Raw genomic sequence first — 23,810 nt, 5'->3', positions numbered from 1 at the left:
ACTGTTTTAAAGATAATATGTTGTGTTTTAATGTTATTTCCTGATTCAGGCTGAAATGTTACTATTAGGTATTTGTGAGTTTGTCGGATAATCAAATTTTGTATAGGAACGTTTCATGAAGTAATGAATCATTCATGAGAAACTTTGTTCATCATTGTTCATGCACTTGTTGATGACCCAATCTGTGAACTTTTATGAACTGTTCATGGCCACTTTGCGAAGTGTTGGTTTATGAACTGTTAATGAATCCGAAACTTCATGAATTAACTATTTTCAGTTCATGCATATTCATGAATAGCTCATGAACCTTTTTATGAACTTTCATGAATGGTTCATGAACCCAGTTCATGAATAATTCTTGAACAGTTCATGCCAGCTCATGAATTGTTCATGATCATTTCACAGGGACTGGGCAATCTACCAATATAGTTTCATATCTCCCATAGCAAGATTGACACAATACAACCTTTTCTCTTGGTTTGTTCTGTATGAATGATGACACCAATAATGATTTTACTGTCCCAGGTTTCCTGCTTAATTTTCATTCCACATATTTTGACAGCTTGATAAAACACACTTATTAATATAGCAGTTGAAGTCACTACATGGAATCTGATTTAGAAGTGGTAACATGAACTTGCTGTGCAGCTCTGACTGCTTTATCTGCCCTTTCCTTACCGTTATCACCGATATGACTAGGAAACCAACAGTAATGGGAACTTTATCTAATCTTTACAAGTAAATCATTTTTGTGAGTAAATAATGTTTCTGTACAACATGGGATTTTGATGGACTGTTGGATTTAAGGTTTCGCTAGGTTTTCAGTGTACAAAGGAATGTCAGTGAAAGACACAATTATTGTAAACACTGAAAGACAAAATCAGTGAGTGCAATGAGAGACAAAATCAGTATTATGCAATGCGAGACAAAATCCAACCTTGGCCTCATGAACAAGATTTTCCACTTCCTTTTCAATCTCATGTGTCCTAGCGATCATCTTCTGGGAGAACTCTTGTAAGTAAAGTAGAAGCTGGAATGGAGAATAGACATACATCATGTACCATATATAGTGGTTCCATATTGTAACACTGTCCAGGAGAGACATAAAAGTGTACCAAGTTACAAATGTAAGTAAATCAGAAGCTGCATTGGAGAAAATAAATGAATGGAGTTGTTTCCACATTGTAACAGTATTTAGGAGAGATATAAAAGTGTACTGTAGAATAAGTGAAGGTAAAGTTGTTGCTGGAATAGAGAAGAAACAGTTACACTATTTATCATATACAGCCTTTACACGATATTATTGCACACTATACTAGTAAGGCGCTCACCATTAGGGATTACTGCCATCTCACCTTTCTCTGTGGTTCAAGTCTTGGGCTCAGCCAATGTGGTTATGTGAGAAAGCCTGCCAGTAGCTTCTTGTAGGTCAGTGGTTCTTTCCCTGGTTCTTCCTCCATCATTTATACTGGCTGCCATGTATAGCCTATCTTGTGCTGAAAAATGGCATTAAACCTTACAACAACAACAACAACATACAGTGTTCTATACTATTACACACTACAACACTGTTCAGTGCATTGTACAATGGGAAACAACATACCATACATTTTGGGGATTTTTCTCTAAGGGTTTCTATCACTGCTTTTACATTTTCTTGTATTCGTTCATATATAACATAAATATCTATTTCCATTCCCAAACCCTCTCCATGCCTGCTTGCACCTGTATCCACTGTAAATATAAACAGGAAATCCTAAATGGATCTAGGCTCTACATTCTGAAACAAATTGTCCAGGAATTCAAGAAAAGATCATTTGTTATTTTTAAGTGGTGAGTGCTGTAACTATCACTGATAGTCTTGAGCAATAAGATTTTCAAAATGGCTACTGTGGCAGCCAACTTGGATGAAAGATTGGCAGCATTTTTATCTATGACGAAACATACACCATTAGAAGATTTTGGTGAAAACCACCGGTTGACATGACCATCAATCTGGGACCATTGGTGATGATTGTTAATAGTGTATGTTCATTGAGGTCAGATCGCATTCAGAACTAATTCATGATTAGTCTTCTGGTATAAAATGTATGTCAATATTACTTTCCATTTAACAGGAGTAGCAATAGAATGACTCTCAAGAATGCTGCCTTGGTGGCCATAATGGGTGTCAAATTAACACCATTTTCGTGTAGGACCAACTAAACATCATAAGGAGTCTTCTGGTGAAAAACTGTAAATCCAGAGATTACTACTGATGATTTCTGGAATTTGTGGTGCCCTAATTATCTCATAGTTGCATCCAGGAAAACAGTTTGTGATTCATTTCAAAATAAATTATTTACACTACATATTAAGTAGAAATTTTCACAGGTATTAGTCCCATTACATTACTGCCTAGGAGATACCTGCAGACAAAATACTGATGCTGAGATTCTGGGATCCGTGAAGAAACAAAAACTCATTCTTAATGATATTGTTGTTGTCCAAGCTGATCATTGTGAAAAAGCATCAGCACAGTCATCATGCTGGACTCCATGATATGCAATAACAAACTGATTCATCGCAAATCTAACATTCAATGATACCAATATTTAGATTGTTGATGATCATGACGAATGGTCAAATTCTGTGTATTTAGCAGTATTGAGAGTTACAAGAATGTTTCAGTTTTATGTGTGGTTACACTCCAGATATGCACTTGCACCATATTCAAGTACCTGTGAATAAAAGGAAATTTCAAACAATGACCTACTGTGACCACTATGTTTGTTTTGCCTTTTCATTGCATTCTTCACCAGTTAAAACTAATTTAACAATATATATAGCTTGGTTACCCCTGAATCCCCTGCCAAGGACCAGTTACTGGCTCCTTTTCTGATCTCCTCAAGGGTCCATGGTCTCTCCCAGGATCTGTCTCCAGTACTGGCCCCACCTACTGGACCATTGGTCTGAAAATAATAATAATAATAATAATAATAATAATTTTCACTACACATTATTAAACAGTAAAAATGACCCATCCATTCACTTTTGTCTCCAAGTAAATGGTTCTGTTTCTAGATGAGATAACTGTTTCTTATTATTTCATTAACTGTAAGATATGCAATGCAAATTGATGGATTTTTTTTATTTTCCCAAAGCCCAGTAAAAACTGTGTATACAGTCGATATTACAACTGAGCACTACTAATGTTAACACCTTGTACTTAACCCTTTAAGCCCCGATCCCATCTGTAGGCGTGATCCGGTTTCTGCATTCAATGGCCGATCCCGCCTGTAGTCATGATTATTTTACTGCATTCAATGGCCGATCCCGTCTCCAAGCGTGATGAATGTGTGTTAGATTCAACGTCTCTGATTGGTTAGAAATGGGTTTATTCCAAGAACTAACAACTATTAAACCAATCAGAAATGATTTTACTTTCATTTGCAGAAATTTGAATTGTTCAGAAGCTAAGGGCTCCTGTTTTGAAAGCGGCTTAACTACACGTGTTCTGGTCATGAAAAATCGTAAATGATGGCGGACGTAAGAGTGATTTTTGATGAGAGCAAAAATGAGGAGTTTCTCGGGTTTGATCTTGAAAATACTGAGCAAGCTGAGGAAAGATATGTTCAGCAGTTGGATATTTTGTGAGATTTTGATTCGGACATAGAAGTTTCTGAGATTGAATCGTCCGAAGATGAGGATGCTGACAGCGATGATGATCGAGTTCTTGCGGATAAATGTTGCACATAATTTTGTAAATTCTGTATAAATAAGTCGTGAAAGACTTGGACAAATAGGAAAAAAAATACATCACTGTGTAGACAAATTCATTTGCAATAAATGGTGAAACTTTCTTGGATTTTAATTTGATATAAGCAGAGAAATTAAGGTAAGAGTGAATGCATGTGCACGATGTTTACGAAATTTTTCAAACAGGTAAAAACTCTGGGGTACACGCAGCTAGACACAGCTTAGCGCTGCTGGGGCATAGCAGCAGTGATACTGATAACGGGTCTGGGGCTGAATGAGTTAATAACAATGGAAGAACCTCCAACTAAAAAGAGACAAATTTTAACGCTGAAGAAAATAATTATTGTTAACTGAAAGATATGAAAAAGAGCAGACAAAATAGCGGTTTATACGTCAGCAAAACAAAATTAGCATACTATAAATGGAAAGGAGTAAATCAGAAACAATTTCATATACTAATACATGTACATGTGATCTTCAAACAACCCACAAAAAGCAACTGGCAAGCTTTCTCATGTACCCACAATGGTTGAGCCTGAGACTCAATCCCATGCAGACAGAAATGAGAGGGCGGTGATCCATAACGGTCAGCACCTTAGACCACTCAGGGCCCCAAATGTAAATGTGTTTGCATGTTTAATGATAGAAGTATATCATTATTGCTATATAATTTTGTTTTCAGATGAATGCATACAATATATTAGCAAGAACTATTAATATGAATGGAATATATGTACAATGATTGTGTATATATTTCTTTAAATTGTTCTGATACTGAACCTTGGAAACTGGTCTTTTTGTACAAACCTATTATGAGAGAGCACCTATCTTGCAAGACTTTTTTGTTCACAGAAGGGGTGGTCTTTCATAACAGGTTTTACTGTAAAACACAATTCAAGCATGTAACCTTACCTCTGACAACTGGTTTTGTAAGCACAAATGACACCTGCATTACCTTCAAACCTTCATATTTGAATTACAGCAATTGCAACGTTGTGTAATAAATAATATTAAAAAAGAGGAAATTTTGAGCATATGGAAATAGGAGTCTGGGCTTGTGGAATTTCACTCAGGGCTTGTGACTTTTTTGTGAGTCTAAAATAATTTATCTTTAAGTACTGAAATATATTATATTTTTATATATTAAATTAATGCTCAGTGAAATGCAAAGAAAATAGTTAAAACCCTGTACAATAGTGCTCAAGGTTTTACATGTTTATCCCTTGAGTTCTTTCTGTGAGACATATATTGATCAAATTTCTTCTTTAGCTGTCAATGCCATATAAGTCTGAGATGTCAGCTGTGTAGAACAGTCATGTAATCTTTCGAAATACGTATTATTAGTATATATAGTTTAGGTCAAACCATTTTTGTGAAACTCACTTGAGGATGTTGACATAAATATACAGTTGAGAAATATATACCATCATGTAGGCCAATTCTGCACGATGGATAATTCTGCGCAACGATATGTCATTTCTGCAAATATTGGATCACGTATTATTTTGGGTCAAAAATCCATTTTGTATCAAGAAAGAATGATCATACTTTAATTAAAAAAAAGAGATATTCATAAACCGTAAAAAAATATCACACATTTCGAATGTGATTTCTAAATGTCAACATGAAGACCCACTCCATGACCTTCTGGAATCTGTAACCCAGAAAATCCTATTTACTATGTATCTTTTAGAATCGCACAAATAAATACATTATTTAAAAAAATGGAAATATTTACCTTAAATATATATGCATCTTATCCAAGTTTCCAATTTTGCATTGTTTCCATACATACAAAATCATCTGCAATCTAACATGTCAACTAGCTGCTAGAGTTCGGTTCTCAAGAAATTCACAAGCATATAGTCTGCTTCTGAATTCTTTAGCCATTTTTCTCCATAAACAAGACTTCGTAAACAAATGACATGCTATTTAGTGTTGTTTCTCTTCTATATAATAGCTTATTTTTTTCAAAAATGTTTAACAATGCTAATTTTTTTACAAGATCGGTTTAGTTTGCTTAATATATGTTGCCATTTATTCTACTGAGTTATGAATTTTGTAAAACTAGCTATAAACCTAATTACTCGACTGAACTGCTGGCAGAATCAGTCCAAAGTAATGTATTTCATTTATATAGCCCGGTGTCTAAACATTGCATCTTTTCAAAGCTGTGCGCAGAATAAGCCGACAAAAAGGCGACATCTCTCTAGCCATGAAAACACGGGGGTGGTATCCCGTGCGTCCAAAATTAATATTATTTTTAACAGAATATTCTGGTGACAACTGCCTCTTTTCAAATGGTAAGCTTTACAGTCAATCGGTCAAATTCGGCATGCGTTTTGCTTCAACATTGGTGACAGAAACCTTAGGTGCGCAGAAATTCCCGACAGCACTGTACAAAGTCAAAGGAGAGAATAATAGTGAAAATGCAACTGATCTACGATCTTATTTTTGTCAATATGATCTATAATTTAGCTAAGTAAAATAAAGTTATTGAACAGTCAATATGTATTTTTATATAAAATTCGTAAGGAAATATATGCATGCCACAAGTTACCATAGCAGAATTGACAGTATCAACATTCACTCCATCGTCTGTGGGTGTACCAGTCGGCGCCATCTTTGAATAAACTGTGGTCATGTGATATCAGGTCGGTGTTTGGGAAATATCTTACCACTTAAAAATATTTTCCGGGAAAAATGACTTACCTTTCTGTTCGTCAACATGCAAAGAGCATCATGTTGTTTAAGAAAGACAATGACAACTAAGATACAAACAACTCGGCCAACCCACATTTCTCTTGATCTGACCAATCGTAATTCGAAGGGAAAAAAAAATAAAACTCATTGCATTATGAGTATGTATTTATATATTATTTTTATTCGGGGAGTGAGTGGATGGGTGGGGTTAACGCCAGTTCTCATTGCCCACATGGTGGCCGGTATTATTAGTGGCGGGAAAACCACGGCAGGAACCACCGACCCACGGGAACCTACTGGCAGATTTCTCACATGACCATGTTAGCCGAGCCGAGATTGGAACCTACGAGAATGGCAATGATCGGTAAAGGCGAGAGCTTTAGACTACTCAGACCACCCATGTATGTGTAAATAAAATGTTACAGAAAGCTGATTCACATTAGTAACAAACACAACGGTTCTAGTTTACTATACAGGAAACATGTAGATAATATACAAACCAATGTAACGAATTATATGTAAGCATTCACTTTTGAGAAAACTTTGTATTTGCTGTCGAGGAGTGATAGAAAGGAATCGGTGTTGAGTCTTCAGTGTAACATCTACAATAATTCAAAAATTGGCTTATTTGTTAATTATGTAAAAACTAATATAACATACCTAGTGTGGACTTTGAACATGTATGTGCCCAACCCACGAATCCTATTCCCCCGAAGCCATGGATACTAAATGGTTAAACTACCGGAATCGACATTGAAAGGGCACGAGTTCGAATCTAACCAATGGATGAGCCTGAGTCAGTTACAGTGGTTGGTCCATTTGCAAAGTACTGTACAAGAGATATAAATCACTGATAAACATATATATCACTGATCCAAATATAAATCATTGATCCACATATAAATCACTGATCCACATATAAATCATTGATTCACATATAAATCACTGATAAACATATATATATCACTGATCCAAATATAAATCATTGATCCACATATAAATCACTGATCCACATCTTAATCATTGTGGATCAAAGTAGATTTGACACTTCTCCCTCACGTGCAAGGATGTGTTGTTTTAGTGAACAGTGATATATAACGTGTATTATATCTGCCAAGCAAGTCAACTACCAACACGTAGAAAACAATCGGATTGAAACTATTTTTTACCACAAAGGAAAAGGTGATTTCAAAAAAATTCCTACCTTAAAAAAGGTCTCAATATTCAGTGTCACAATATACCTATATCATGCAGACTCTGACTATAGCACTATTTTCTTGAATTTGTTTCATCCAATTTGAATTAATTGTCACCGTGTACCTATAGCCTGCAATAAACTACTCTAGTTATTAATCACTATTATGTACAGGTTTAGATACTGTAAGCCCCGCGGTTTACATGATTACAACTTAAGACTTTCTCGTTATAATCTTCATCACATATGTGTATGTTCTAAAGACTGCAGTTAACGTCTGTACAGAGGTTTTCCTGTGTTTTTCTACATGATTGGGTAGTCTGTACAGAGGTTTTCCTGTGTTTTTCTACATGATTGGGTAGTCTGTACAAAGGTTTTCCTGTGTTTTTCTACATGATTGGGTAGTCTGTATCGTAGAACTCTGTATACCGGCAAGAAGAATAAGCATTATATGGTACGAGAGTTTAGTTCAGTATAAAAACGTTGCTGAGTTGTCTGTTTTAAAGTACAGTTTTATAATGTATTCTTACTGTGGCCATTACTTGACCGGAATTTATCGTTAGTAGTATCATTATGGGGTTTGTAGATTTCAGGTACTAATATAAGTCGACGTCTTGCATATCCCATGAATTTACGACCTTATATCTCTTTGTCTCACACAAGTTTATGTGGTATAGCTAAGTTTAGTTAGTAAAGCTAGTTTTGAAGAATGCGTAGGAAAAATTCGGCTAGCTTAAAACACGTACATGTTATTAAGTATAAAGAAAAAACAACAATTATTAGGTTTTTGAAACTTCACAGCAACACCGTCAGAACGCTTCCACCGCAGGTGCAGACAAATCCTTTGTTGTACATGAGGCGTCATTTCGTTTATATTCTAAAGGGAATACTCTTTAATGAAAGAAACCGTGGCAGTAATTATCGTTTCCTATCAATAAATTTTATTTTCTCTAAAGTTTATGTTTGAACTTGTAGCACCATCTAGCTTCTTAGTTTTTGGGTCATTTGATTATGCTTGTTGAGTGTATAGACGTGTCAACTGTGTCTGCAACGGTGGTGTGTTATGACGGTGCATAGGGTCAATACGTCCCCTTGCAAGTGAAGCAGTATAACCATCCCACCAGATCAAGTACATTTGGCCGTGGTCCGCCGAGCACGAAAGGGCCAGGCCGGGAACTCTATAAAAAGTAGGGACTAGGTCTTTCGTCGGCCAGAAAAACGGGTGCCACAGGTGCTCGTTCAAAAAGCTTAAAATCTTGGAAGTTTGCAACAATAATTTAACTGAAGATCTATCTATTCTCATCAGTTCATATCTCAGTCGATCTTGAGCGAGTAACCACCCATGACCACGACCTAGTCGACATCCCAGTGTAGCTCAGAGAGAGAGAGAGAGAGAGAGAGAGAGAGTTCCTCTCTACAAATCTTCACCAACACAATGGATATTATTCGCTCTCTTAAAAAAATATTTTTGCGCAGAAAATATCTGCATGCGTAATTGATTCAACAACTTGCTGGCGTAAACGAATTTGATACGCAAAATCTGTTGGCAGTCAAGCCAAGATTTTATAAATTTTTTGTATGACTAAAAATCCTATAGCAGAATTAAGATTATCGTTCGGCGATATACTGTGGAAAATATTCTGCCGATAATATTTTCGTATAATAATTTAATATATTGATTGTGTCAGACGTTGCTTGCTAATACAATATTAAACAATTGCCGTCGTGTATATATATATATATATATATATATATATATATATATATATATATATATATATATATAAATATATATATATATATATATATATTCTGAGACATTCAATGACATTAGGACACACTAAAGGAGAAGGTGTACATGTGTACACATCTGAAAATAGGAAGACAGAGGCAGAATATTGTAAATCTCGTCTGCTCGCGTTACGTGTTGGTCTAGGTGTTCGGTCATGTTTTAATTGTGGTATAGGAGTAAAGTTGCCTAATCAACTTTGTCACCATACGGATCTGTTCACGAATATTATCGTGTTTGCGAACGAAGTTTCGCTAACCTCTGATTGCATAAACACCCGATGTAACGATTGTAGAAACACCTGATAACAGTAACGGTTTTGAGGAAACGGTTAAGACGTTGAACAAATAATAGCCAGAGTTGAAGTGGTTGCAGGTTCTGATCCCGGTAAAATAAAAGAATTTAAAAAAATGTATTGATGAAAATGATAAATTAGACAATGATTGTCCTTTAACATACCACTATGCCTCCTAAGACAACTAGAACTAGAGCGTGAGATACGAATACCATGCAATACGCAAAAAGAAGCATAGCTGAGTTATTAGTACTCACAAATGAACCACATTCAGTTTCCCAGGTAAACCACGGCCGGCTGTAACGGCCACGTTAGCAATAAAACGAATACACGTATGAGAGTAACAAACACCAAGAATTGCAAGAAATGCTAACATAGTTGTGTTATCAGGACTGACTCTGAGTGTATTTGGTTCAGCATCACGTATGTATAGTGTCAATATTCCTCCATGAGCAAAGCGGGAGAATAATGTATGTATAGTCTAGAATAAACAAAACTCCAACGCATCGCAGCCATAGAGGCAGTCGAGTATCTTCGTCGACGCACCAAAGTGCCTGAGTATTAGTTATAAAACCTCCATGGTGATTATGAAGATCACATTATCGATTAGTTCGAAAGCATGGGCACCAATTAAATATCTTTAAAAACGCTATAGAAGATGCGTACAAGAATTCATCAACGATACAGCGATCTTTCACTTCTGCAGTTAAAGCGGATATTGTTCTTGGTGTACGTTTTTGTACGATGTCGCTAAATTGTAAGTCATCAGACACGAATGGTTAAGTTGCTGCAACCCATTGGATTCACAACGGTGCCCGTGTTATCTTAAATCGTACAGACAATGAAATTATCATTGTCACGAAATTGACAAAGGCTTTGAAACGCTTTTCTAGAAGTTTGAAAAACTTACCAGTGTAGGAACAATATGGTTTCTTTATCGATGGAAAAAGTTTGATACTAGCGCCAGTGTATATTCCGCAGCATAGAATCATGATGGTGTGCTTTAATTGTTCAATTGTTCAATTGCTCGCACGAGATATCCAACCCGTGACAATACAGATCAGACGTAACTATACAAGTAATTACTGATGTCTCTGCTAAAAGGGCTTGTTAGGGCCAAATAATCTAATACAGCCAAAGTCGCATAAATATCAGCTTAAACAAGTTTGTTACCAGTCTCTCTTATACGTGTCTCCCAAGTGTAATGTTGTGGTAAAACAAAATATATTAAAATTACACGTTTCTACTAGTTTAAGGAAAAATAGTTTAATATCAAAGGTGCAAATATAAGAGTGTTAGAAATATTTAAGGACGAACTCACTGCTTTAAAGTTAGAATATGATATAAGACACTGATATAATTAATGTTCACAAAATTTTGACTGTTTATGGGATAGGACACCAGGTTTGCCTTTCAAGTACCATTTAGGGCAAATCATGCGTCCATCTCCCATTTATCCTCTTAAAAATATGTGACAAAGCCACAAGACTCCCTTTAATGGAATAAACATTCATGGACAGTACAAGACTCCCTTTGTTAGAATTAGCATTTATGGACAGTACAAGACTCCCTTTATTAGAATTAACATTCATGGACAGTACAAGACTCCCTTTGTTAGAATTAACATTCTTGGACAGTACAAGACTCCCTTTGTTAACATTCATGGACAGTACAATTCTCCCTTTGATGGAATTAACATTCATGGACAGTACAATATACATGTACTCCTTTTGTTAGAATTAAGACGCTTTGACAGTACAAGAATAACTTTATTGGAATTAACATGTATTATTACAATACTCTTTTTATTGGAAATCCTTGCAGAGACCGACAACAACGAATGATTCTTCTTTTCAAAGAAGAATGTATAACTTCAAGAAATTTAAAACAACTAGTTGCAATATGGACACGTAAAAAATGTTTCCCCAAAGTTGGAAAAGACTCATGGAAAACCAAACCTTAATAACATAATTTCCAGAAGTTAGAGAAAAGACCCACTGTCATGACTCGTTTTCCGACAAAATTTAGTAGTTACGAGGGGTTGTTTGGGTGTACATTTTAACCCAGTAGTCTTGTGATACCGTTATTGACAAGATATACACTCATACCGACGGGCGTTTAAGAACAAACACTAAAATCTAGTCATTTAAATTATTCTTTCTTCGTTCTTTTATATGCATTCTGTAGAACCCTTTGCAGAAATTTTTCCCATCCAGAATAATCAGCGCTCCAAAGAGGGAACAAATCACCAGTACACCAACGTACCCGATAGCTTTGGCGCTGGTGCGTTTGTCGTCTACGCTCGTGTGCTTCCGTGTATACTTAGATGTGTTCTTGCTGTCGACTGCCAATTCAGTCAGTATGTCCTCCAGGTTGTATGTTGAAGTATCGACCGGGTTTATGCAACACGTGCAATTTTGAGTGGCTTCGGCGGTCTTCGTGCTTGAGATTGATGCATACATGGTAACGATAACAGTAGAAGATATAATAAATGTTTCGTATTTGGTACAGTTCTGATATATCGAAGTGTCAGTACATCCTTCATGGAATGTGCTCCATGGGAGATATTCAGATGCACGTGAGGAAGAAACGAATGACGTCAAAGAACTATGAATATCGGTGTTACTGATCAGTGATTGTGTCATTACTGATGAAACAGAGGAAGAAAGTGACGCCTGTCGCAAAGATTCCTGGATCAAGCCTGTGCTGATATTCTGCCCCACAGACGGTTCCACTGAAGAAGACACAAACTTTGTCTTAATTGTTTTCAAGTTTAAAAGTGATCTACCATTCATATATTGCATTTCAGAACAGTTCTTGCTAAACTTAAACATTTCGTATTTCTTTAGCAACCTAAACTGATCGTTATGAATACATTACTAAGAAAATTAGATTGTGATTTCGGTTTTTTAAAACTAAATTGAATCCATAAGTAATGTTTCTACTCATTTGCCTAAGTAGACATATATACGAATACACAATATTCTCCTTTATTTCTCACACCCTCCATCATTTATTCATTAATGTCATGACGGTTGAGAAACGTAATTCTAAAATTAACCGGATGTAATATCTACCCTATGAAGAATAAGTTCATACTGAATCTAGAATATTATTTAATGTCCTCGTCCTGTACCGAGTTCTTTAAGTTTCTATATACAAACAGAAAACAGTAAACGCTATCATATATATATATATATATATATATATATATATATATATATATATATATATATATATATATATATCGATTATCGGGAAGAGAACTAGATAAAGAAATGTGATGTGTCATCTATATTTATATGCGTGTGAATATGTTTACATTTTGCTTTATGTATCTTCGTATTCGACGTTCAAGGAGTGGAAACGTCCATAGATATGTATTTACATCACGTGTCGCAAAAGAACACGTTAATATTTTTTGTAATAAAAACTATTAATCATTGTTGAATTTTTATTTTTATACAACATTTTCAAGAATATGTAACTAAAGACGGTGCAAATTCCTACTGTTGTTAAGGAGAAGAACTGTTATGTTAACACCTAAGTATATATGCGACCTGGAACATCAGGACCATGTGTCCTGGATTGACCACTGACCTACAACAGATCGACGATGCACGGAAGACTGCCGTCATTGACAGAGAACTCTCCCGACTGAACATCGACATTGCCTGCCTCCAGGAGACCCGACTGGCTGACAGCGGCACCATCAGGGAAGCCAATTACACATTCTTTTGGCAGGGGAAGCCCTTGGATGAACCTAGGCAGCATGGTGTAGGCTTTGCCGTCAAGAACACGCTAATCGCCTTCATTGAACCTCCATCATCAGGTACTGAGAGAATCCTTGCCCTCCGGCTGTCAACATCCTTAGGCCCGGTCAACATCTTCAGTGTGTACGCCCCAACCCTCTACTCCACCTACGAGGAGAAAGACAAGTTTTATGAGGCTCTGGATCAGGCAATATCCAGTATCCCCAACAATGAAAGCCTTTACTTACTAGGAGACTTCAATGCTAGAGTGGGAGCTGACCATGAGGCCTGGTCCACCTGTCTCGGCTTTTACGGAAGGGGCAAGATCAACGAGAATGGTCAGCGACTGCTGGAGATGTGCTGCTCCCACAGCCTATGTGTGACAAACACTTTCTTCAAATGCAAGGAGATCCACCAGGTGTCGTGGAGACACCCACGTTCACGCCACTGGCACCAGCTAGACCTCGTCATCACCAGGCGTGCAGAACTGGCCAGTGTCCTCCTTACCCGCAGCTACCACAGTGCCGATTGTGACACGGACCATTCCCTCGTGGCCAGCAAGGTGCGAATATTACCCAAGAAGCTGCACCACGCCAAGAAGAAGGGTCACCCACGTATCAACACCTACTGTGCAAGCAACCCAGAGAAAACACAGCAGTTCATCAGCAAACTGAAGGAAGCCCTCACCAAAGTGACACCTGATGACACCATTGATTCCAAGTGGTCCCATATCCGTGACTCTGTGTACAATTCAGCCATCACAGCTTACGGGAAGAGGGAGCGAAAGAATGTCGACTGGTATGAGGCAAACTGGGAGGAGATGGAGCCCGTGACTGAGGCAAAGAGGAAAGCCCTTCTGGCATACAAGGCTGCACCTAGCCCCAGAACACTACAAGCCCTCAGGATTGCAAGGAATAACGCCCAGAAGACCGCCCGCCGCTGTGCCAACACCTACTGGCTGAACCTTTGCAACAGTATACAGACAGCTGCTGACACCGGGGATACAAGAGGAATGTATGAGGGTATCAAAAAAGCGACAGGCCCCCCCCCCCCCAGCTACAAGACCGCCCCCCTCAAGTCCAAGACGGGCGAAGTCATCACAGACCAGGGGAAACAACTGCAGCGATGGGTTGAGCACTATCTTGAGCTATATGCAACCCAAAACAATGTCACTGGAACTGCCCTGGACGCCATTCCAGACCTGCCTGTCATGGAGGAGCTAGACACACAGCCCACCCTGGAAGAGCTCGGAAAAGCCATCGATTGCCTTGCCTGTGGGAAGGCTCCTGGAAACGACGGCATTCCGCCTGAAGTCCTCAAGAGCGGAAAACCAGCACTGCTCCAGCCCCTACACACACTCCTCTGCCTTTGCTGGGAACAGGGATACATCCCACAGGACATGCGTGATGCCAACATCGTCACTTTGTACAAAAACAAAGGAGACCGTAGCGACTGCAACAACTATCGGGGCATCTCCCTCCTCAGCATCGTTGAAAAGGCCTTCGCCCGTGTTGCCTTGGCACGCTTGCAGATCCTAGCCTCCCGCGTCTACCCAGAATCCCAGTGTGGATTTCGAGCTGGCAGGTCAACTGTAGACATGATCTTCTCACTACGTCAGCTGCAGGAGAAGTGTCGCGAGCAGCGGATGCCCCTCTACATTGCCTTCATAGACCTGACGAAGGCGTTTGACATGGTTAGTCGGAGTGGACTCTTCAGACTCCTGCAGAAGATCGGCTGCCCCCCACGTCTGCTTGCTGTCATTATGTCGTTCCACGAGAACATGCACAGCACAGTGTGCTTCAATGGCGCAACATCTGAAGCATTCCCAGTCGTTAGCGGAGTCAAACAAGGCTGTGTCCTTGCACCGACGCTCTTTGCCATCTTCTTCTCCATGCTTCTCCAGTACGCATTCAAGGACTGCAGCGAGGGAGTGTACATCCATACCAGGGCTGACGGCAAGCTGTTCAACATCGCCCGTCTCCGTGCTAAGACTAAAGTCACAGAGGTACTCATCCGTGAATTGCTCTTTGCCGACGATGCAGCCTTGACATCACACACGGAAGATAGACTTCAGCAGCTGGTATGCTGCCTCTCCCATGCATGTAAGGAATTTGGACTGACCATCAGTTTGAAGAAAACAAATGTCATGGCACAGGACACAGACTCCCCTCCCTCTGTCTCCATCGATGGGTACTTTTTGGAAGTTGTCGAGAACTTCACATACCTCGGGTCTAACATCTCCAGCTCACTCTCCATTGATTCTGAGGTGGGCGGCAGGATTGCCAAGGCAGCAGCAGTGATGGCCAGACTTAACCAGAGGGTCTGGAACAACCCCAACCTCACAGAGAAGACCAAACTGCGTGTCTACCAAGCGTGCGTGCTCAGCTCACTTCTCTACAGCAGCGAAACATGGACCACCTATGCAAGACACGAGAGGAAACTCAACAGCTTCCACCTGAGATGTCTGCGGCGCATTCTGCACATCCAGTGGCAGGACAAAGTACCCAACACAGAGGTTCTAGAACGCGCCAACATGAACAGCATGTTCTCCATACTCAGCGAGAGGCGCCTTCGCTGGCTCGGCCATGTCAAGAGAATGGACCCAGGTCGCATTCCCAAGGACCTGTTATATGGGGAGTTAGCAGAAGGTGCACGACCAACTGGACGACCACATCTGCGCTACAAAGATGTTTGCAAGAAGGATATGAAGACAGCAAACATCAACGTCAACGACTGGGAGAGCTGTGCAAACAACCGTTCCAGCTGGCGTCTAGCTGTCAGGCAGGGAGTTCAAAACGCAGAGGAAAAGAGAAGAATAAAGCAAGCTGAAAAGAGAGCTAAAAAGAAGGATAAGCAAAAGCGTACTTTGGAGCTATGCCATCGTCTCTCGTAGACGGACGGATGCCAAGATATATGCGAAATGGGTTGCTTTAAAGTCACCCACAAATATATCATAATTTGAAAGCATAAAGCTTTGCGTTAGGCATATAACAAAATTAAAAGAAAAACTCACAAGCATGTTTTGGGGCGAGAAAATGTTTATCGTTAGTAAGTTAGGTATTATACAATCGTCGATTGCCTACTGAAGTCACGTGATCGAAATATGGCACTTCTAAAAGTAACCCCATACATAAAATATGAAGTACAGCCTTCTAATTAGTTTATGGAAATATGTTTCGGGAGTTGATGCTTTTCTCAAGTATCTCTGACCACAATGTATGATTTTCGAGGCCCTTATCTACTTTCCAATTTTCATCGTTTGCCATTCACGTTTTTAATACTGTTCCATGTCTAAAGACGGCATAAACGTCATCGGTATTACTTATGTAACGCTACGCACTCCACGTGGTAGAGCGTGCTTTGCGTTGACTTTTTAACTGACTACTGAATAGCCAGCTTGCCCAACTTTCAATCAGAATACAAGCATGGAGAGAGAGAGAGAGAGAGAGAGAGAGAGAGAGAATTTTAACGTAGCTGTAACAATTTTCTATCATATCGCTACGATGTATGCAGTGTGGCAGTTTATGGTGATGTCTAGCACAAGGGCGTCATGCCGCAGACATGTAGCAAGATGTCCCACCCTGTCACATTATCATGACACCAGGCTGACCAATCCTAACACTAACCTCTTAATTCTGAGTGCCAAGCGAGGAAGCTGTTAGTACCATTTTTGTAAGTCTTTGGTATGATAAATATCAGTATGAATACAAGCTTATAGAAATATTAATCCCAGAGAAAGTGTTCACGACATTTTTTATTTATTGTCCATGTACCTGATGGAGACGATTTTTCGCTCCGTGTAGTTGGTAACTGGGTCGTCATTGAAGGTTCCTGGTTTTGTAAACTGGAGGAAGTAGTTAATTTGCTTGACCAATTTGTCGTAGTACTTCCATTGTACATGGAGGAAATGAATGAATCATATACCGACATCGTGGGGTTTGGAGGGTTTGGAGCTACCATCGTAGAATTCTTAACGCAGATAAACTTGAATTTCAATGAGCAGATTTCTTGGTAATATGTAGTCTTGTTCATTCCGGTCTTCATTAGTATACACTGGCCAGAAATTGTCATATTGTCTGTGTTACCTAAGATAGAAGAGGAATATATATGGTATCAATATTAATAATAATGATAATAATAATAATAATGGAGTATAACGATATATTGAAAAATTATAATGAGAAACGAAACGAGATATCTGCAATGGCTGAAACAAACCCTAGAAATATGTATTCTTTCTTTCTCAGTTTGTCTCAATTTGGAAATAATTGTCCATGTTCCAAGGAAAGGTATTTCGCGATTTGTCCCTTTCCTCCACACTACAAATTTCATATTTGTATTGAGTCTGATAAATCAGCATTCCAACTATTAGTTGACTCGGATAGGCAATATGTGCAAATTTTACTTTACACAAATCTGTCCGGAACACAGGACGTAGATTTATGTTATTCCACGTGGATTTACAAGTCGTCCAGCATAAAATTTGATCAGGAAATATTGTGCACATCTCGCCAAAAGGACCATTCAGCCGATGGTTGCTGAAGAGATGCGAGAAATACCGGTAAGTGTCTAAAATGCACACCAATATGTTACGGACAGGTCTTTCTGCAAATAATTCCTCATTTTATGAAAAGTGGAAATAGCCAATCCGTGTCAAGAGATATAGACAGGGGCTGTTTATTCGAACTAATCTTTATTGGTGTTTAGATTTGTTTATCTTCTTACAGTTATGCTACAACAGCTGTTATAAATTTATCGAAGATAAAACGTGTACATGTATATTTGACACGTTCTCCGGTGCCTTCCGCTAGATTATGTGTTAGCAAAACTGAATACATTTTGCACCAAATAGTTATATCCCACAGTTTTAAATGGTTTCTTCTGATTCAGTTACAATAACCTCTTGGTGTCCATTATACATATCGACTAATACATAAATTGTCATATGCACTTGACTTGCTAATGCAGAACAAGATTAATTACCTCATAGTGCCTATCCAACTCTGTAAGTTCGGTTGTCAGATGTAACTGTTCAAGCAAACGAGTGTACCGATTTTAACATATACGTATGAAATATGGGGATTTGTGAGTTCTGAAATAGTCGAAAAAACTCATCTTCCTTATTTCAGAAAGTGCATTGAATGTCAAAAGAAGCACCGATTGATATATGGTATACAACGAATTCGGTTGTTTCCCCTTGATTTTTAATATTAAAAGACGCATGATAAACTATAGACAGGTTTGTCTGGCACTGAACCAATTTTCATGGACTCTGCCATTATCTGTCACATGACATCAGACATTACAATCCTGCGAATTCGTCTGTCGCAATATCAGCTGCTTTGTGTTTACATTTAGTGTTTCTCGATTGTATATATTTTGATGTTTTTATGCTGGATATAAACGCAAGGTATAAAACAGGCAGTGGAACTTCCTCTGCAGTCAACGTATGTACACATAACTCATGAAAATTAAATATATGGAAAGATTTTGTTGTTGTTGTTGTTGTTGTGGGGTTTAACGCCATTTTTCAGCACGATAGACTATACATGGCGGCCAGTATTAATGGTGGAGGAAGAACCCGGAAAACCCCGGAAAGAACCACCGACCCACGAGAAGCTACTGGCAAGCTTTCTCACATGCCCACATTGGCTGAATCTTAGACTCGAACCGCCGCAGACAGAGGTGAGATGGCAGTGATCCGCAACGAAGAGCGATTTAGACCACTCGACCACTCGGGGCCCCATATGGAAAGAATCATTATGTGAAACACAAACAAATCCACAGTGAATGCACGTTTAGTTCCTTAAAAATTTCGCATGATTTGACATTTTGATGACACTTTTAATTGTGTGTGCTGCACTTGTTAATGTAAGATCAGATCTAGTAAGAGAGTCAGATGATGATTAAATAATGAATTTCGTGTATGTTTTGATTTACGAAGTGTCAATGGTTTCTTAAGGGTTGTTAATTAACTATGTGAATTGTTTATTGCTTTAGTGTCATGATCAGCTGTTTTTAAGCTAATATTGATTTGAGACCTTGCAATAGCTGACCTGACATTTTCCATGTTACAGCATCCTACAGACTGGTTAACCTGACTTTTTCCATGTTACAGCATCCTACAGACTGGTTAACAAATGCTCATGACACTATCGTTAATCAAGCGGATGTCAAGACGTAAAATTCCAAATTGTTTTTTGTACTACACATTTCAGGACATCACCCTGTTATATTTACATTGTAGCTTGTGAAATATCCTTTCTGTACCAAATCTTAATCACAAACTTATCTACAGTTTTAGTGTCCTGGGCTGATTAGTATCGACACTCAAAGTGTCCTGCTCGAGCCGATTTTTATAATGTAAACATTTGGGGTCATCTTGAGGAGTGTACATTGTTAATTAAATTATATACTACACTACACAGCTGAACAGTTTACATAAGGATTCTGCACATTTGAAGATTTTTTAAAAATATATTGATAATAATGCATAAATAAATGACGATATTATGTGTAACATGTATATTCCATATAACATAATAATGTGTAATATGTATATTCTATATAACATAATAATGTGTTATATGTATATTCCATATAACATAATAATGTGTAATATGTTTATTCCATATAACATAATAATGTGTAATATGTTTATTCCATATAACATAATAATGTGTAACATGTATATTCCATATACGATCCAACACGTTTAGGCATCATAAATATGTTGAACACATGATCAGAATTAATCAGATATGGAATATTTGTGTATCTCAGTATACATTTAATATGAAGTGACATGCAAAAGCACATCAAAAGCTAAACTCCCAATTAAAGATTCAAGAATATTTTGAATGATTTACATGGCATCATAAAGTCATCAGGTAAACATGGCATCATCTTCTTCGAATACAATTCAAGAAGGGGCAATATCTGAATTTCCACAAAGTGATCGTCATAATGAACATCTACAAACTTGTGGTCGTCTTCATTATGCCAGATAAAATGTTTAGACTTCCTCAATCCTTGCGTAGTTAATTGAACTTGTCAACAAAATCGTCTGCCGCCTTTAACTTTAACGCATTTCCATTTTAAGTCTTTACAAAGTTTACACCATATTTGCCACTAGCAAAGAATTACTCTATCACTGTCCATTTAGAAGTCGGAAATTGGCTTTTAATTTCTAGCAAAGTATGTCAATTTAAAATCCCATCAGGACTTGCACGTAACTTTTTCTCCTTCACTGACACATACAATCCACAGTCACTTACAGTATCTCCATTTAAAATGAGATCAGGACTTGCACACAACCGTTCCTCCTCCACTGACACATACAATCCACAATCACTTACAGTATCTCCATTTAAAATCCCATCAGGACTTGCACACAACCATTTCTCCTCCACTGACACATACAATCCACAGTCACTTACAGTATTCCATTTAAAATCCCATCAGGACTTGCACATAACCATTTCTCCTCCACTGACACATACAATCCACAGACACTTACAGTATTCCATTTAAAATCCCACCAGAACTTGCACACAACCATTTCTCCTCCACTGACACGTACAATCTACGGTCACTTACAGTATAACCATTTAAACATAAAAAGTTTTGCTTAACCTCACTGTCCTGCCCATGTTTTGTAAATTTGTTGCCAATAAATTTGAGTGTAAATGATCCCTTATGAAACTGATATAATTCTCAATCTTCGAGAGTCTCTCCACAAAGGATGATTACACTGACTGAGAGTTTCATTTTGTAGTTTATTAATATGATCTGCACCCATACTTTGAAAAATGTTAAACATTTCCCACAAGAAGATAAGCTTTCATGACTGCTATGATAATGAAGTGATGAATCATCTGCACAGTTCGAAGGTTTTCACTTGTGACATTTTGGTGACATTTTGGTTCATTGTTGTTCCTTTAATTTGAAATAAAGCTATATGTGGTGAATTGTTAACAGCGGTTTTAAACTCTGCCTTTGTCAAGTAAACTGGTGTTTTTCGGGCAACGGGCACTACATCTCTGTCATCTTTATTGGGACTGTCACCCTTTTTTAAAATTTAATATTTGCAAGGGTTTTAGGTTCAACTTTTCTCTTCATATCTTTGTTCCACTTAGCTGTCTTATCACTAAAACTGCCCCCAGTAAGATTATTTTTCACACCCTGTTGAATTTTCCACACGCAAAAAAAAAAACAAAAACACTGACATGACTGAATGAGCGTCCTTTCCATGCCATACATGTACACCACCCATTCTCAATACCCCCCTCAATGGTACAAATAAAGCAAGCTTCGTGTACTTTATTTACTGACTGTGATGAACGAATTTTTGTATTAATTGAATGGTTAACAAATATCTGTAACAACGACTAAATGATCAATACATACAAATATCTATAACAACGACTAAATGATCAATACATACAAATATCTATAACAACGACTAAATGATCAATACATACAAATATCTATAACAACGACTAAATGATCAATACATACAAGCTTGGGCAGCTGACACCAGCACGTCATCTAAAGGTCTTAATTACAGGCCATTTAAAACTAGTTTGGATTTCGAGAAAGATAATTTATCTCATCACCAAAATAATATCTAAATATTTAATTAAGTTTGGAACTGCAAATCATAGGTTTCACGTTGAAAGTGAAGGATAAGCCAATAATGTTCCCTATAATGGAAGATATTGCGCACTCTGTCAGTCTCAAGAAATAAGGGATGATTGTCTTCTATCATGATTTTATTTTTGTGATGGAAGACAAACTTTTGTAACTCATTTGTACATTTCCAGGACTAATGTTTATAAATAGTAATCAATTAATAAATACAGTCACATCAAAAATATTTGCAAAATTTCTTATTGTGTTTTCCGAACTATATAATCCCTGTTGAGTATTAGATAATATTATTACACTCTATATTCATGTTTTGTTTCCTTTATATCCATTGTATGTTGTACATGTACAACCTGAGTGTAATATAGTCTTGTCTTGAAAACTTTAACATTTTTTATAATACTTACCTATCCAATAAGAATTATCGACTGGCAGATTTCTTGAGAAATTATCGAGGTTATCTCTCAGGGTGACTAAGGAAGAGTTGAGAACATGGCATATCACTTCCGCTTCATATGGGTACCCTTCACTGTCTGAGACGAAATAAGTTCTTCCCTCAAAGTTAGTCGACATGCCGAGCTGACCTTTTGATTCTAAAAGGAATGATGTTTGCTTTATAATTAATGTCCTTATCTGAGGTTAGTTAGTGTCTTTGATGCAATTAAAATATCCCAACCCAGTTAGTACATGTTGCACTAAAATTTGTTTTAAAATTTGGTGGAAGATAGAAATAAAATATTTGCACATTGTTACTTTCCAATTTCCACTTTTTCGATGTACAAACAAGCACACTGGTAAATAATACGGAAAATCGAAATATCATCGCCTCCTAGCTATCATGGAGAAATTGCAAGTAAAACCAGACGATCAAAATTATCACATTTAAAAGATTTTTGTTGTATTGCATAAAAGCACAAATGTTTTCTTTTCTCCAATATAATAAAATGTATATTGTCCTTCGTCAACAATGACACGTTTTCATTCATTATTAAAATTCCACGTATGTGCAGATTGATTTTGGCAAGTAATTGTTGATTCGAACTGATGAAAGTTTACAAATTAAAATTTTGGGGAGGATCGTTTAAAATATTATCTAACCAGCTATCTGTTTCTCTGTCCGACTAAAAAATAACGAGAGATAGAGAAAGAAAAAAGGCAATAATAAAGGAAAGGAAGACTTACCACCCAAGAGTGCCAGAATGTAAACAATCTGTACAAAACATTTCACTCTTTCTTCCTCGTTCATATTTAACTGTCCTCCTCTGCCAGGATCAATCTATGGAGGCTTTCGTATGCCAGGGTAAGCAGTAGACTTTTATTGCCTTGGTACTAAGCACGCTCCATGTGCTACTATGTCTTAAAACATCCAATCAAACCAAGCGAATCTACGTTCACGTGCTACATATTAGAACATTATCAGGCGTACTGTATTGACACATTCTAAGGAATAAAAAGTAGTAAGATTTCGGAGATGAATTAGAGTTTGGTATATACAATGCAAGTAAAGATATAATATCGACGCCTATCTATTTCAATCATGCCGTCTTTCGGATACAATACTGCAATCTGATTGTTTTCGAAAAATCAACTATGTTTAATTTCGAGGCAGGAGGAAAATAGTACCACATCAAACAAGTATAGAACACAAAGTCAAAACTTAATTACATTTTTGCTTTTTCCAATTGCAAT

At 37.6% G+C, this 23,810-nt stretch overlaps 1 protein-coding gene across 4 annotated transcripts in view; it reads right to left on the bottom strand.

Annotated features, from left to right (window-relative positions):
* LOC149774772 (uncharacterized) overlaps positions 1–6,406 on the bottom strand; it is a 111,832-nt gene extending 105,426 nt beyond the window's left edge. For all 4 annotated transcript variants that reach the window (XM_089944855.1, XM_089944858.1, XM_089944859.1 and 1 more), the window contains exons 1-3: positions 6,299–6,406; positions 2,838–2,951; positions 938–1,030 (exon numbers count right to left, since the gene is read on the bottom strand). In XM_089944855.1, the coding sequence (XP_089800981.1) occupies positions 938–1,030; positions 2,838–2,951; positions 6,299–6,382 (291 nt within the window). In that variant the 5' untranslated portion in view covers positions 6,383–6,406. The remainder of the gene's footprint in view (positions 1–937; positions 1,031–2,837; positions 2,952–6,298) is intronic.
* Positions 6,407–23,810: the final 17,404 nt, after the last annotated feature.

The sequence above is a fragment of the Sinohyriopsis cumingii genome, unplaced genomic scaffold, assembly GCF_028554795.1.
Source record: "Sinohyriopsis cumingii isolate HCF-2022 unplaced genomic scaffold, ASM2855479v2 utg000160l, whole genome shotgun sequence".
In the NCBI taxonomy this organism is placed as follows: domain Eukaryota; kingdom Metazoa; phylum Mollusca; class Bivalvia; order Unionida; family Unionidae; genus Sinohyriopsis; species Sinohyriopsis cumingii.
Note: the sequence above shows the minus strand (reverse complement) of the source record. Positions and strands in the feature narration are given on the sequence as shown.